Below are 16,520 nucleotides of genomic sequence, written 5' to 3'. Positions count from 1 at the left end.
TATACAGTCTTGTTCCTCTGTCACTGTACTAGTTTTTCTTGCCTGGTCCAGTCCCATGGAGTCAAATTACTCCACTCTTTCCACTTTCAAGTGTTGTGTAAGAGGGATTGTAATTTATGGAATTCAGAATCTTTCTACCTTCAGAATCACTTAATTTCATGCACATGTACATATACACACAAATATCCCAGGCCTATTTGCTTAATACATTTCTTCAGTATTCATGTCTCTTAGCCTCTTCCAAGAAGAACTGAACATCTGTGAGGAAAAATGGTTTGCTATATTCTTCTGCATCTGGCTGCAAACTTCAGTATGTGGGTTTTTTTTTTTTTTTTTTTTTGGTAAATACTCTCGGGAAAGTCTGACTATAATAGATGTTTCATATCCTCAATGCAATCATTCCTAATCTACACATGAGGAACAGATATTAAACTCCAGCTAACAGACCAGTGTATGAAAAGGTAATTGTTTTCTCGGCAACTAAACAGAGAGCACAGCTGTCCAGTGTTTTGGCAACAGCATGTTCATTTCATTACTTCATGGAAGACCCTGGATGATAAGTGACCTTCCTCCCAGGCAAATTGTACTTTAATGTTTTATGCAAGTCAAATGCCACTTTCTGACTGTTCCAGAGTAACATGAACAGAGAATACAAGAAAGAAAGAAAGAAAGAAAGAAAGAAAGAAAGAAAGAAAGAAAGAAAGAAAGAAACTGAACTTATTCAGGCACCATAAGAAATCATTTACAGATTCAGCTATAACTACTTAGATAATAAGTTTGAATAAATTGATTACGTATTTCAGTAGGGACCCATATTTCTAAAATAAAAAAATATTCTCTTTTTCTTCCCACCACCCATTTTCTCTTACTGCAAATACTATTAGAAGTGTTTGTGGTGTTGGATACTTTTTAATACTTTCATAACGAGTACCAACAAGTAAATCATAAATGTGTGATTAACTCCATAAATGTCAACAGGAACTTCTCCTCTGCCCCCCCCCAAAACCTAATTATGGAATAGGGTTAGCATACTCTCCAAATTGAGGGAAAGGTCTCAGCAGAGTGAGGTTTCATAGAGCATGGTTTCAGGGCCAATATCCCAGGAGGCTGAAAGCAGGAGGAGATAGGGATATTAAAGAGGCTGGCCAAAGGTAGCTAAAGGAAGCGGTTTGGCTTTGGCTTTTTGGAAACGTGAGCCCTGTACATGCAGTGGTACCTCGGGTTAAGAACTTAATTCATTCCGGAGGTCTGTTCTTAACATGAAACGGTTCTTAACCTGAGGTACCACTTTAGCTAATGGGGCCTCCTGCTGCCGCAGCACGATTTCTGTTCTCATCCTGAGGCAAAGGTACTATTTCTGGGTTAGCGGAGTCTGTAACCTGAAGTGTTTAACCAGAGGTACCACTGTACAGAAATGGCCCCCTACATGTAAAATGAATGCATGGAGGGCAAGCAGAACCACCTTTTGAACTTCACGATCTGCTTTGCTTCACAGTATGAGGCACCACCTTCTCTGTTGATTGAGGGGGCCCAGTGCGACGTCATGATGTCACACATGCGATGTCGCAAGGAGCTAGGGGGCGGAGCTGAACACCCTTTGAACGTTGATAGGGGCTGGGCCCTCTCATACATTGAGGGGTGAAACTGCCTTAGCGTCTACAGTATTTGTGCAATTTGTTTAAGCAGTGTTGCTTATAATAAGGAACCATTTTTACAGCTTCCTTGGGGGGGGGGGAGGAATCATAATGCCAACTGCACTAAATAGTTTATACAAGACTATAGAGCAGGCATCCCCAAACTGCGGCCCTCCAGATGTTTTGGCCTACAACTCCCATGATCCCTAGCTAACAGGACCAGTGGTCGGGGAAGATGGGAATTGTAGTCCAAAACATCTGGAGGGCCGAAGTTTGGGGATGCGTGCTATAGAGTATACAAGGATATGAAATCTCCAGTTATATATTTGAAATAGAACAAGATTCTATTGCAGCCTAGTTAAATATAGTTTCAGCAGTTCCCTTAGCATGTATCTTGCCTTTTCAAGTGAAATGCTACACTAACAGTTTAGAATAATCAAAAAGACAGGTTTTGGTTTTGTTTTGTTTTTTTTATATATAAAAAAAAACCAATAGAATGGTAATTATTGTGTCCTGGTGCATAATTTCAGTTTGTGCATGTATCCTGCCTTTTGTATAACCACTTTCAAGCCACAGATATTTCACCTTTTCAGTCTGATAGGGTCTGTCAAGTCCACAACCAGAACTGACACAGTATTGGGATGCCACTTTTCAAGCCCCACACCAGGTGCAATCCTGTACATGTCCTGGTGCAATCCTGTACATGTTCAGAAGTCAGACTCATTTAGTTCAATAGGACTGTTAGCTCAGTGTGCATAGGATTGCAGCAGAAAATCTGCTAAAGCATAAGACAAGGCACCTGTGGTTATCCTACCCATAAACCTCTATGATCCTGTTGTCCCGCTTCCACTCAGCCTTCGCCCACACTATCTGCTGACGTAAGCAGAATTCAGATTAAGGATCGTGTTCTGTGAGACCTTGATGTAGTTTTTCTGACCTGGTTTCACTTAACAAAATACATTTACCGCATGCATTCTTTTCACAATCATTGATTTGTTTTGTATAAAGTGTCAAGAAAATTCCTTGTGGCTTTCATGTTGCATATTTATGGAATACCTATGGCATATAAATCAGCCCTTTCTTGACACAGTATTAGGTCAGCCAAAGGCAAACCTTGGTTGTGAGGTGGCCATTGAAACAAAGTGTTTTCCACAGCAATTTCCTCTGGTTTCTGCGAAAAAGATCTAGCGCTTCTCTGATAAAGGACAGTTGTAACTTAAAAAATAAAATAAACCATTAAAACAAAATACAGTGATGTGCTGTCCCTGGTGAAGAGAAATAAGGCTTTCACTTAAGTCCCATTGAACTCAATGGGGCTTATCTCCGAGTAGATTTGTATAGAAATTCACCTTGTGAATACTTTTATTTTTAAAAATATTTTTATTAAAGATTTATTGAATTACAAAGGTGTGTGCAGTGTCACTCATATTTTAACATGTATCATTTTTGCAAATCAGTTACATTTGTTAAGACACTAAGAAGAAAGAGGGAAAGAAAGAGGGAATACTTTTATAAGCGAAAGTAATACCTGCTTCCGGTGCTTTTTTAAATAATAATTTTAAAAAGTGTCTGTATTCACCATGAAGTTGTCACAATAAGTGCCAAACTTTTAACACTTTGGGGGAGGGGGCTGGTGCATACCCTTGAGTACCCCCAGAAAAAAAGCACTGCCTACTACTTACTATTTTGTTACAACATCCCCAACAAAGATATGGTAGTTATTCTGATTCGTTACATTTTTGTCTGGATTGATCTCGTCACTATTGCCATGATCGTGACCAACCTAGATCAAAACAATGGATGTTGATATTCTCTATATCATGCCCATAGACCAAATCGTCATGTCACTGGTAAAACAGCTACACAAATTCCCAGGCCTCTTCCTTCAACACATTTGGAGTACTAGGAGGAGGGTAAGAAACAATCTGGGAAATGACAGTTGAAATATGGCCTCAGATAACACCATGAATATTTTCTTCATGCCAGTGATTTAACATAAAGTATTCCTAATTTACAAGTTAAAAAAGAAGAAGATGGTGGCTCTAAGTGATATCTTTGCATATGTAATCTTAGGTAGTAGGGGGAAAGCATTATTATTATTTTCTACTTCTTACATCATCACCAGTAATAAAGATCCCACAGTGTGAAATTAACTGACAGTTCTTTTGATGATGAATGAGGAAGATGAAACTCTAGTGTATTCTTCCATAGCTGCTTTGGCTCTTTTTGTGCTTTTTAAGAGTAATTTGTTTTGCTCTACAAAGAAAGGAAGAAGACAAAGTCAATAAGTAAGTGTTTGTTTTATTGTTTTGTTTTACAATATCTTTTTCTTCTAAATACATAGTATGGTTACAATGGTCAGATCTTATTATGGTAAGTTTCAAATGGATCTATAGAATTAATGTGGGGAATCAAAGGATGAGGATTTTATTTTTAGGAGAGAAAAACAGGTGCCGGTACTCACCATGAAGTTGTTACTCAGGCAGGTACATTATCTGATCCACTAGTATCATGAAGCCCGTTAAATTAACGGGTGCTAGAATTAATTAGCGGGGTCCCCCCGGGTGACTCACCCACCGCCACCACCTCAGCCCCTCACTCAGTCCCTTCCCCACCCCCACCCCAGCCAGCTGCCTCCTCAGCTTCCTTTCTCCCTCCCCTTTTCCCACCCTCTTTTTTCTACTCCTCTTTTCTCTCTCTCCCCTCGCTGGTCCCAGTTGCAGCAGCCCTTCCAACCCCCCCCCCCCAAAAATCCACACACACTTCCAGGGACCAATTCCCCCTTCCCCCGTGGGTGCACCCGCTCTCCTGCTTTCGCTCCTCAATAACGGCTAAACGATCCTTCAGCCCAGCAGCCGCATCACTCGCGGCTCGCACGAGCTCTCTATCCACACCCACCTACCCTCCCTTTCCCTTTTGCCTCCTCTCCTTCCCCTCTAACGGAGAAGAAATCACTAGGAAAGAGAGAGATCCTTCCGTAGCGCAGCAGAGGCAAGGGGAAGCCGCACACTTTTTTTTGTATGGTTGTGTATATGCAAGCATGTAATCTCTCTCGCGGTCCTGGTTTATCCCGTCCGAAGTCTCTGCGCTCCAAGTCCCAACGGCTGTCCGTGGGGCACATGCACAGTAGCGCAATCCCACGGACACAGGGACTGGACGCAGAGACACTTGCACTTTATTATCTGCAGCAAAATAACCAGACTGTACAAAGGTGATGGGATAAAATCAGGCCAAATCTTTATGGACAGCGGCAGGCAGGGCAAGGGTTGGCATGGCATTGGGTCCCAGGATCAGTTCATCATTCCACAAGCCCCATGTTGATGGAATGGTTCCACTGGGTTTGGATTGCTCAGGATTGGCACTTAATTTCATGATGAGAAATCTCAGAAGTCCTTGGAAGTTGGGTAGATAAGAAAAGTCTCAAAATACTGCCAGACAGGTGACCAGTATGAGTTGTGACATTTCCCTTAACCACATGAATTCAGTAAGTTTAGTGTAAAACTCAGGACACAAATGATTTATTGGTTGGTCTCCTTGATCTCCTTCCGCAGGGCCTATAAGACAGAGTTATTCCGCCTGGCCTTCAGTTTATCCTGATCTGTCATCCCTTTTCCCTTTCCTTTTTTTATGAAGAAACCCTTCTGGGTCCCCACATCAAAAATTTCCCTGGTCTCCTTGCTAGCCATAGCAGGACTAACTGGTGATGCTATATTGATGTGTATTTTTCGTTGTTTTTGGTTGATGTTTTATATTTGTTGTTAGCAGCCCTGAGACCGGGAAAGGTAGGATATAAATAAAAATTTATTAATAATAATAATAATTATTATTTACAGAAAAGACACAGCAAAATAGATGTCTTTTTTCTTATTATTAGCTCCAGAATGCTTGCCAGAAGGACATCGTGTTCTACACAATGCTTATCGCAGCATCACTTTTGATTCCCTGGAATTGCAGGAAACTGCCATTCAGGACATGGTCTGCGATCATTCCCTTCCTCAAGGATGGTACCGCTTCATGATTGACAACAAGCCTGCAGAAATGCCAACCAAGTGTATAGAGGTTCGTACCATTTTTTTAAAAAAATATTTTCCCCAGGATTCCCAGTTTTCACCTCTGATATACTCTTCTGCAACTCACCTCTAATATATTCCTCAGTAATATTCTAGCCTCCTATGTTACCATGGATATATGCATGGTTAGGATCTGGAAGAAATGCCCCCCTCCATATTGGAAGGGCTAGATCAGGCATAGGCAACATAGCTGCCAAGTTATTCCTTATTTTAAGGGATTTTCCCTTATGCTGAATAGGCTTCCTCGCGAGAAAGGGGAAAACTTGGCAGCTATGATAGGCAAACTTGGCCCTCCAGATGTTTTGGGACTACAACTCCCATCATCCCTAGCTAACAGGACCAATGGTCAGGGATGATGGGAATTGTAGTCCCAAAACATCAGGAGGGCCGAGTTTGCCAATGCCTGGGCTAGATCACCCAGATTTTACTGTATTAATTGTATTGTGTGGCATATCTGACTCAAGCTATTGGTGAGTTTGTTCTCCCCAGGAGCAGCTGGAGATGTGTTCACAGAGGCAAACAGATCAGTGTGACTTGCTTCATTCAATAAGCAAATTTCTCCCTTACGTTGTTCATACCTTGACAATTCCACTGACATGTTGAAAATAGCATCTACAAGTCAACACACTTTTCCTGGTTCACAGCTCCAAGCCATCTTTCTGACATCCGCTGCTTTGCATGCAAAATGTGGGTTGAGAAGTTGGCATATTGTGAAGCAATCCATGAATATGCAGGGCTTTTGTGGTGTTCTGAGGAATTGCATAGATAATGTCCCAGCTGTCCCAGGGGAAGTAGGTGACTCTCAGTGTGTTGGGCATTTCTAAACATCTTCAATCCCTCTAATCAACTGCTTAAAACTACAGCTCCTTTGAGGTTTTGCTTCTTCTACGGATGACTTTTTGATTCAAATTAAATAATAGATTATTTGGTTTCTTCTGTGGATAACTTCATAATTCAAATGAAATAATAAATTCATAAACTCATAATTCCAAGCAGCAGCTCAGCTAAAAGCTGGCTTCATTTAATATCAGCCGAAGTGAAATGGGATTTGAACTGAAATTAGAAGGGAAAAAATTGTAATTTAAAACTGTACCAAAAAAGAGAGAAAAGAATGAGTGGGATGCATTGGATTTTAAGCAAATGAATGCAAAACTTAGCATTGCCTTTCTTGGTTCTTCTTTTGGTCTAAATCAGGCATCCCCAGACTTCGGCCCTCCAGATGTTTTGGACTACAATTCCCATCTTCCCCGACCACTGGTCCTGTTAGCTAGGAATCATGGGAGTTGTAGGCCAAAACATCTGGAGGGCCGCAGTTTGGGGATGCCTGGTCTAAATTGTCACTGTCTAAACTCAATGGGACTTACTTCTCTGAAGTCACATGTAAAATTGTGCTGTAATTATATATGTTAAATTTGAGATTTGATGTTCCAGCAACTACATACTTGATCATGTAAATAAAAATATTACCCAGCACAGTACTAGAAAGTCCACTGAATGACACAGGTTCCCAGTGACACAAAGTGACACAGGTCCCCATCCAGAATCTCCAAGACCAGTTAGTCAGTGTTTTTGGTTTTAACCATAATGGACAACAGTTGTAGGAAAGGGATTAGACCTAGATTTAGGACTCCGCAAGCAGGTGATCAGCATTTTCCAAGCTGATCAGCAATCATTTTGGAAGTTGGTTGTGTGTTTGTGCACATGTGTTCATGGTAAAATGTGCCAGATCCCCCTCAATAATGTTTAGTCAATTATTCATAAACAAAGCTATATATCCAGTAACGTGCAGCATACTAGTTTCCATGATTGATAGGTCCAATGATACCCAAATTTCTAAATCATTATTATTGAAATCCACCATATTCTTCTCCAGTCTAAGCAGACACTCTTTCCCCCCTCAATTAAAACATCAAACAATGTTCACATGGAAACAGATGTTCAGTCTAATCCATGTTTGCATAAGTCTTGAGTTTGGCTCATATGATTCCCCCCGCCCCTTATTTGCCATTTGAGCAGCCAGAACCATAAATTCGCATAATACATAAAGCGTGCAACCAAAGATATAATGAACCAGCTGCTACTCCTATGATTAAAATGGCTTCAAAGTTTACCAAAGTCACCCAACTTGTTGGGGCTGGGTCACACACTCACCAAGCATGGATCCTGTGTGTGTGTGTGCCCTTCCCACATCAAAAATAGAAGACAGCACATGACACAGTGATTGTACACCTGGTTTGGGCGATTTTTGTTCACCCTTGAGTGAGAAAAATATTGGTAGCATTCAGTGAAATAATTGCACAAGCATCAAGACTTATGCTTGTGTAATGGAGCTCCCCCCCCCCATCTCCTCCAATAGCACATGCTCCACACCACCACCAAATCTCCATGAAAGGGCTGGGAGAAACCTCAGAAGAGATTTATGAGTGCACATGGGGGAGGGGGAAGCAGGAAAAAATCTGGTTACACAAGGGGAAGTCATCCTGCTTGTGCAGGGACCTACTTAGCAGTACTTTGAATACAAATTGAAATTTGTAGATGTACACTCATGTCACCTATGGCACAGCTTATCTTCTTTGTATGGTGGGAGCATGTACACATGCCCATTTTCCCCACCATACGCATGCATCCCATGTCTGGTAAGTGTGTGAAATTGCTCTATGTCTCTGATCACCACCCCACCCCCAGGCACATTATGTTTGTCTATTTCAGGACCACTGGAACTGTTCATTTAAAACATCTTCCACTGCCTTGGCATTAGGCTTCCTGCATTACAACTACATACTAGATTTTCCAGATGCTAATTGCCGCTAAGTCAAGTAAGAGTGAGCCCATTAGAGCTGAACCAAATACATGCAGCAGAGTTAATAACCATCTCATTTAAATTATATTAATCAGCCTACTCAAGATGTGAAATCTACCGTGATTTCCCAAGCTTTGCAACCTAATCTCTCACAAACATTTACTGACAAAAATATTGACCGAACACCAAACAGAAAAAAACAGTTGAATGAAATGTATCAAAATACATATTAATTGATTGGTTGAATAATATCATGTGCTCAGAACATGCGACATCAAGACTCAGTTCACTGAGAAATTAATTGTTTTTGGATGAAATTAAATAGAGCATTTAATTTCCATATGATTATTCTTTTTCTTTTTTCTTTTTTAAAAACCAATTAACAAAGTGTAGCATTTCATGAAGCAGCTTGTAATATCTCAAGCACTGATCAGCAATACCAGTAACCAACAGCCAGTAAAATACTGAAGAAGCTGCTCTATCACTTAAACATCAGCAGCATTTTTTCTTATAAGCTCCTACTTATATTTAATACCATAATTTCTATGCAAACCTCAAATGATGGGTCCAACGGCTTGATTTTTTTTTTAAAAAAAAAAACACCTTTGCAATTGCATATAACTTGGGAATGATCAATCAAATCACTTTGAATATCTAAATCCCGAATAAGTGGAATAAGACATCCCAGGGTGCAGCAGTAATTCCAGTGTGTTTTCCGTTTACTTGAAATGGGCAGCTCATCCACTTTTTTATGCGTCGATTCTAAGTTGAATAATTTGATGGATTAGTGGCTGCTTAGCCAGGAATGAATAATATTTAAGACATACATACCTATCTTGCAGTGGCGCTGCATGGATTAATTAAGAAATGTCAGTACAGTACAGTATGCTTTAATGAAAAGTGACAAAACATGGTAGGAAGTGAGCATTCAGATTCCCACTTTGAAGCTGAACCCCTTCAAGGAGTGCTCAGTAGGTGCCAGGTAGAGATCAGCATCTGATTGCATTAATGCCAGAAACTACTTTCCTCTAAAATTGCATATTATCTTCTCTGAGCCTGCTTTGGAGAAGGGTGCTTGATCATATCACGCTTCCTAACTGAAGAGCAGATAACGTATTGAGGTTTTTTGGGTGGAGGGTTTTATCAAAAGATGAGCAGCAAGGAGTCTGCAAGAGATCTCCACCCTGTGCTACTCAACAGTGTCAGCATATATTTACTTCCCACCCCAAACTCCAGAAGTTTCAGTGTTCCACACCAAGAGGATGTTTTGAACAGCATCCAATAAAGCTGAACACTTTTCATTCCCATTAATTTGAGTGGGAGAGACTCAAATGCGTATTTAAATACCTCACTGAAAAATCAATGAGGTATCAATATGCCTTGGCTGCCAGTGGTGTATACATACAACCACTTCCTGCATCTTGATCAGACATGCACATAACAAAAATCTTGGCTACAATCTAGCTGAAGTTAAGCAAACTGAAGACTCCTTATTTCAATGTGAAAAAATCTGAATGCTCACTCCCCACTGAGTTCAATAGAAGCAGTGGGATAGCTCAATTGGTATAATAAGAGAATCTCAGGGTTGCGGGTTTGAGTCTCACACTGGGTAGACGATTCCTGCATTGCAGGGGGTGGGACTAGATGACTCTCACGGTCCCTTCCAACTCTATAATTATATACTTCTATTACACTAAGTGCCTCTTTGCCTGTATCACTCTCCTAAGCACATGCATTAAAACTAGCTATGTATAAAACTTTACTTGCTTTATATTTAAGAAACCATCACGAAGGAGTGTTTATTTGTCCAAAATATCACATTCAACATCACTGATTGTGCCTATAGAAGCACTTTTACAGGGCAACTGATGACCGGGTTAACAACAACAAAAGTCCATTCTGTCAAGGTGTACAAAACAATGGCTGTAAATATGTTCCCAATACTGCAAAAAATATGGGGTATTCTTAAACATGCTTTTGTATCCCAGCCCCCCCCCCCATGTTTATACTTCCTGCATATTTTATTTTTCTCTCTTCTAACATTGCAACTTTAATTCTAGATTGATTCTAACACATGCACATGTACATTTATTCATTCGTAAATCAAGTACCACCGCCCTAGCCCATTGGAAGTCTGTGGGAATGCCAACAAAGGGTGAAAATATATATGTGAATACAAATGTGTGCATGTATGCACGTTCCACCTTTAATTTTCTATTGATAGAGGTACACTTGTCTCTTTAAATTGCCTACAAGGTTTGTCATGCTTGCCTTTAACTCAGTATTTGAATACGTTGGGTACTTTGCTTAACTTCCTCTTTAGTACCTGGATATCAGTCACAAGCAGAAGCCCTGAGTTAGAAGCAGAAATCTTGGTGTGATGTGCTTTGCTTATGGCACACGGTGGCTAGATTCCTGCCATTTAATCTACCGAGCACTGAGAAAGGACAGGGAAAAGAGGGCTGAGGCATGAAGAATCATAGCTCTGGGCAAGGATTTTTGCTTTATGGCCTAAATCCGTCCTGTGATAACTTCCTCTGAATCTTATGAATTCAATAAAAACCCCAAGTAATCTTTTCCCATCAGAGAAAATAAATAATAATAATAATAATAATATATAATAATAATAATAGCCTTTCAAACAAGGCAATAAAAAATTAAATATGCTTTGGCAAATGCTAGATATTAATTTATCATTCCCACCATTTTATTCTCAAAGCCCAGGCAGGCTTTCAGTTTTCCTTGTGTCTTTTAGCCTTGGGGCTGCCAGGTAAAATTCAGCTGACAGAACTACAATAAAGCCAGCATAACTTATACTGTGACCTCCACTCTCACCCTGCTGTCATACACGATCCATTTTTTGTGTGTGCTACAAAAGAGCTTTTGCTACTGCTGCAGCTTAAGGAATCCAGCAGGGCTGCACCAAAGGGGGGGAGGGAGGGAGACTTCCCCACTCTTTTAAAGTCTCTCTCTCCCCCCACCCCCTTCAAGCTAACATAATGCTCAGATTTACCAGTCTCATTTTAGCACGGCACTATTTCACGTAGCTCCAAAATTGAGGCAGAATAGTGCACAATTTGAAAGTGCTCACCTCTTTGCAAAGGGTAACTGTTAAACTCTTTTTTTAAAAAAAATGATGGCCAATTTTTTTTTTTTTTTTTAAAAAACAGCAAATAAGCCAAGTCTTCTTGCACCTATTTGCAGGTGTATATTTTGACAGTATAAGCTTATAAGTGTTCCATTTTGTGATAATGATTTCTTCCTTTATTTATTCATTGTGCAGTTCTTACAAGCGCTTTTCAGGCTTTTATTTATTATGCCACCCTTCATTAAACATTTCAAGGCACCTCACCCCAATATAAAATCCATTAAAATCAAGTACATTAAACCACTGAGCCTAGGGCTTGCTGATCAGAAGGTCAGCGGTTTGAATCCCTGTGACGGGGTGAGCTCCCGTTGCTCAGTCCCAGCTCCTGCCAACCTAGCAGTTCGAAAACACGTCAAAATGCAAGTAGATAAATAGGAACCGCTACAGTGGGAAGGTAAACGGCATTTCCGTGTGCTGCTCTGGTTCGCCAGAAGTGGCTTTGTCATGCTGGCCACATGACCTGGAAGCTATACACTGGCTCCCTCGGCCAATAATGCGAGATGAGCGCGCAACCCCAGAGTCGGTCACGACTGGACCCAATGGTCAGGGGTCCCTTTACCTTTACCTTACATTAAACAACCAACACGGCAGCATCTACGGAAGCTTGAATAAATATGATAAATTGGGCTAATCTAACCGAGCTTGTGATTTTAAAGAACTTGCCAAGATCCCGGGGAAGGCTTGACCCTCCCCCTCTTTCCTTCTCAACTTCCTGCTTACCAATCGTCCCATTGTTGGGAAGTTTTCTATTTTGACATCAAATGTGAGTGTGTTGGACTTGCTTGGCAATTATCTGCTTACATATATGTAGAATGAGAAAGCAATGCAGTCACTATCCCCACAGTTCAATGACACATCTCTCACGAGTCCTATGGCCAGGCCAGGGACACCTGCCCTCTGTTCCATGACCAACTGTTTTAGGATGCTGTTATTTTGTCATGGCTACAATACACATTTAACCAGTCCAAATAAGGATAATTAAAACCACCCCATCGTTAGAACATTTCCTCCTTGGGATGTCTCCTTGAATTCATTCAAGACTTCAGGATCGCCCAGGATATTTTGGTTGAGGCTGAGATAGTATGTTCCCAGCACTTAATTGCTCTTGGGGCCTGGTATTGCTACCCATTTATGTGAAGGAATATGTGAAGGAACCCTCCCCTTTTAGGATTTAGAGCTTGCCAGATTCCATGTCCTCTTCGACTGCTGGGATGGTGAGCCTCAGACCCAGGGGGATGTCTCTCTTTCTGGCCCTCAGAACCCTCTTCAGGCCATGGCTCTCTCCCCAAATCACACCCCTCACTGGCCTAAGAGCTTTGGTCTGGCTGGAATGTGTCCCTGAAGTCTGATAATGCCTCGTGCTTGTCTAGATGGAAAACGGAGGGGGTGCGAGTGTGTGTGTGTGTGTAGAAACTAGCCTACTATATAAAAAGAGAGTGTAAAGATTGCATTCATTGATCCACTCCCTTTTGTCTCTCTTTGCACTCGCCACGAACACACAGCCTTTGGAAGGTTGGCCAGAAAGGAAAGTCATCCTTGGGCTGAAAAGGGTTCCCTCCCCCTTATAGACAGAGCAAGACCATTGTTAGTACACCTTCCCTGGTCTCTCTCTAAATGTCTCTGGCCCATGTGGTTTCCCCTCTTGGCTCTTAGGCTCCTTTGCACTTCTATCATGTCCCCTCACATTTTCATTGCCTGGTTCTACCCTCTCCCATTTGCACAATCAAACATACATTTTTGCCCTTATCCCTTCGGGATTATTTTCCCCGAACAGGAGGCTCTAAGTTCCTGCCCACTTTCCCCCCAGTAATCACCTTAAAAGCTGCTCTCACGCCTTTTTGATTTCAAATACCAGCAGTCTGGTTCCTTACTGGCTCAAGTGGTGCTCACTCTTATGGGGCAGGCCAGTATTGTCCCCAAATGTTCCCCGGTGCCTGTCATGAAACCTACAACACCAGGGCTCAGACCTGGAATGGCAGAATTTGGAGGAAAACAATGAGGGAGATAAGGATGAATGAGATGGGCAAGCTGGACAGCCTTCCCTTCTTTCAGGCATGTCTGGTTCCATTGCTCACATGGGAGTCCCAGCTCCCTCCCTTTCTTTCTACCCAAAGTCATGTTTGGAGGCCTGGCAGGTCCTCCGATGTGGTCTGGAAGACTGCACCAGTGCTCCAACACAACTTCTGAGCCCTGTGTTGTGGGTGCTAAGCACCCACATTTTTTGGGGTGTCCTGACACCCAGAGCCCCCTAGACCTGGCGCCTATGCAGGCAGGCGTGTCACCATGCAATCTCTGTGCTCATTTCTTCACATTTTATGTAAGGTTTCATATGTTTTCTTTTAAGGAATCTTTTAAAAGCTTACAAATATTACTGGAAGGCTTTTAATGGGACTTTTAAAACACTTATGCCTCAATTCCACTTGCTGAGAATATTGTTTTAGTTGTTCCATAGTAAGCTTCTGCTTATACTTCAGCTACTAAAGCACTCTCAGTATCAATGAGAAACCAAACAGCTCCCCAGATGGGAGGAAAAACTGTTTAGTTTTTAAGATCTTCCCACTTTCTCCAGACACTTGAAATTCTTGTTTACTTTATGGTTTGCTCAAACAAATGTGCAGAATTCAAACGAAGATGCATTCCTTTGAAGCTCTGAAGCAGAAAATATGTTATATCTCTTATTCCAGATATAAGCATGTCTATGATGGTCTCATCTGTAAACTGCCACTGTGTTTTTTTCCCCAAAAAAACAACAGCCAGTGACGAATAATAATGATACAAGGTAATTAATATTCTTCCAATGGCTACAGTGTTGAGGATCACAAATATGAATAACATGACCTGCACCACAGAGGTTCATTAGAAATACACAAAAGGGCAAGAATACAATCATAGCAGATTAATGTCACACTTCCATGCAGGCCAGCAAGATAAGGTTCCTTGCTTGTCAATAACCCCCAAATCATTGCCTCCCAAGTGTAACACAAAGACTTGTACAGGCTGCAAAACACGGCCAAACTCAAAGCAAAGTTGTCAGGAGGCAATCCCAGGTCATAGGGAAACCCCCCTGATCACAAAAAAAAAAAAACCAGATCCTGAAGAATTCCTGGAAAGCCACTGCAGAGCAAAGTCACACCACAGAAAAAGTAGACAAAGAACAAACCTGCCCCTTCTTCTGAAGCTGATATGTTTTAGATTGATGAATTCAACTGAGTACAACACACCCACCCTCTTTGAAGGTGAGATCCACCAATTCTAAAGCAGTGCATGAGCTGTCAGCCCTAGAGGCTGCCATCAGATCTTCAACATGCAACTCCCTCCACCCCCCACAAAGGCAGTCAGTGCTGCCACATGGAACAAGAATTGTTGAAAAGATGAGGCACATACCAATGCCCATTGGGCCTTCAGTCCCTTTAACATTTCATTCAAGTTCTTCCACACTCTTTAGTCCTCAGTAGCATAAGGCACCCCATTACTTTTCAACAGAAAGGCCAGACCAGCCAGTTTCCTCACATGGTTCTCACAAGCAAACTGCTACTGTGCACACTTATACAAAATACCACCAGGTGGTTGAAGGGATTGGACAACATTCCTTATGACTCCTGGCCACCCTAACTACATTTGTTCTAATCCTAATTCCTAAAACAAGTTGAACAAATAAATTAATCTCTCTCTTGATGCTTCCACCGCCGACACAAAGTTTCTACAACATACCATATTCATCGTATAGTTTATCAATTCATATTCATACCTCTGACTTCCAGTCACTATCTGCTGTGTGACTCATTTGGTTCCCCTATGTACATTCCCTTCTCCTCGAATTCCTATTAATTCTTTTGTACACACTAACACCGATCATACCCATTTGTCTGAATTATTGATGAATACCAATCATTCTACGGCTGCCGTGAAGATTTCGTCCTTACTGTAATTTTCTTGTAAATATTTTCTAAATTTTTCCCATTTTTCCATAAATTTTTGTTTCGAATTTCTCCTTAATTTATCGGTTAATTGAGCCATATCAAGAAATTCTAATAACTTCGTTCGCCATTCTTCAACTGAAGGGATTTTGTCTCCTTTCCAATTGGCTGCTATCAGCAGGCGCCCTGCCGCTGTTGCGTATAAAAAAATATCTCTATACTTTGCTGGGATGTCTTTCGCCAATATTCCAAGGAGGAATGCCTCAGGTTTTTTAACAAAATGGACTCCTGGCCACCCTAAAGCCCCACCTGTTCCAGTATAAGGGCAGACTATTTTAGGAGTGACTTCCCCATTTCTTAGAACTTCAAGACCCCACCACACTTCTGGGAGAGCTTGTCTGAGGCTCTGAGCGAGGGTCTTGTTAGAACAAAGTTATAAACTTAAACCAAGCAGCAGCCAGTTCCTGGCAGGGCCCCATGGCAACTTAGCCTCCCCACCTCCAATCCTGGGGAAGGTGTTACCTGCCCCCCTTCCTTATTCTGCACAGGCCTGCGTGTCAGGGCTAAACATTGATTGAGGAGCCAACCTTGAAAAGGGCTACTAGCACATAGTCCACAGAAGCTGAACCCCTGGCCTACCTGGCAGCAAGTGAGTATGTCAAGTCCTCAGTCCAGGATCAATTGCCATGTCCAAAGTCCTGCAGAGATCCTGACTCATCCAAGCTGAAAACCATCAGTACGAGCAGTTAAGCAGCCACAGCACCTCAGCTCTGCTTTCCCTTGCCTGCTGATTGCAGCACCTGGGCCTGATGAGACATGTGACCCTCACCTGTTCCAAGCCTACTCCAGCTGAGGAATCCCACACCTCCTCCCAGAGCTAATGAGCCCCACCTGGCCAGCCAGGGAGCCGGGCTGTGGGCCCTTGCCTGCCTCAGCCTCCTGGAGCATCCC

At 41.8% G+C, this 16,520-nt stretch overlaps 1 protein-coding gene across 2 annotated transcripts in view; it reads left to right on the top strand.

The window, feature by feature from the left end:
* Positions 1-16,520, top strand: part of LOC118083125 (von Willebrand factor D and EGF domain-containing protein-like) — a 123,182-nt gene that overhangs the window by 32,015 nt on the left and 74,647 nt on the right. For both annotated transcript variants that reach the window (XM_060279527.1, XM_060279539.1), the window contains exon 2: positions 5,509-5,693. In XM_060279527.1, coding sequence (XP_060135510.1) covers positions 5,509-5,693 — 185 coding nt within the window. The remainder of the gene's footprint in view (positions 1-5,508; positions 5,694-16,520) is intronic.

Source organism: Zootoca vivipara, chromosome 1 (assembly GCF_963506605.1).
Source record: "Zootoca vivipara chromosome 1, rZooViv1.1, whole genome shotgun sequence".
NCBI lineage: Eukaryota > Metazoa > Chordata > Lepidosauria > Squamata > Lacertidae > Zootoca > Zootoca vivipara.
This window is presented reverse-complemented; position numbering and strand designations above follow the sequence as displayed.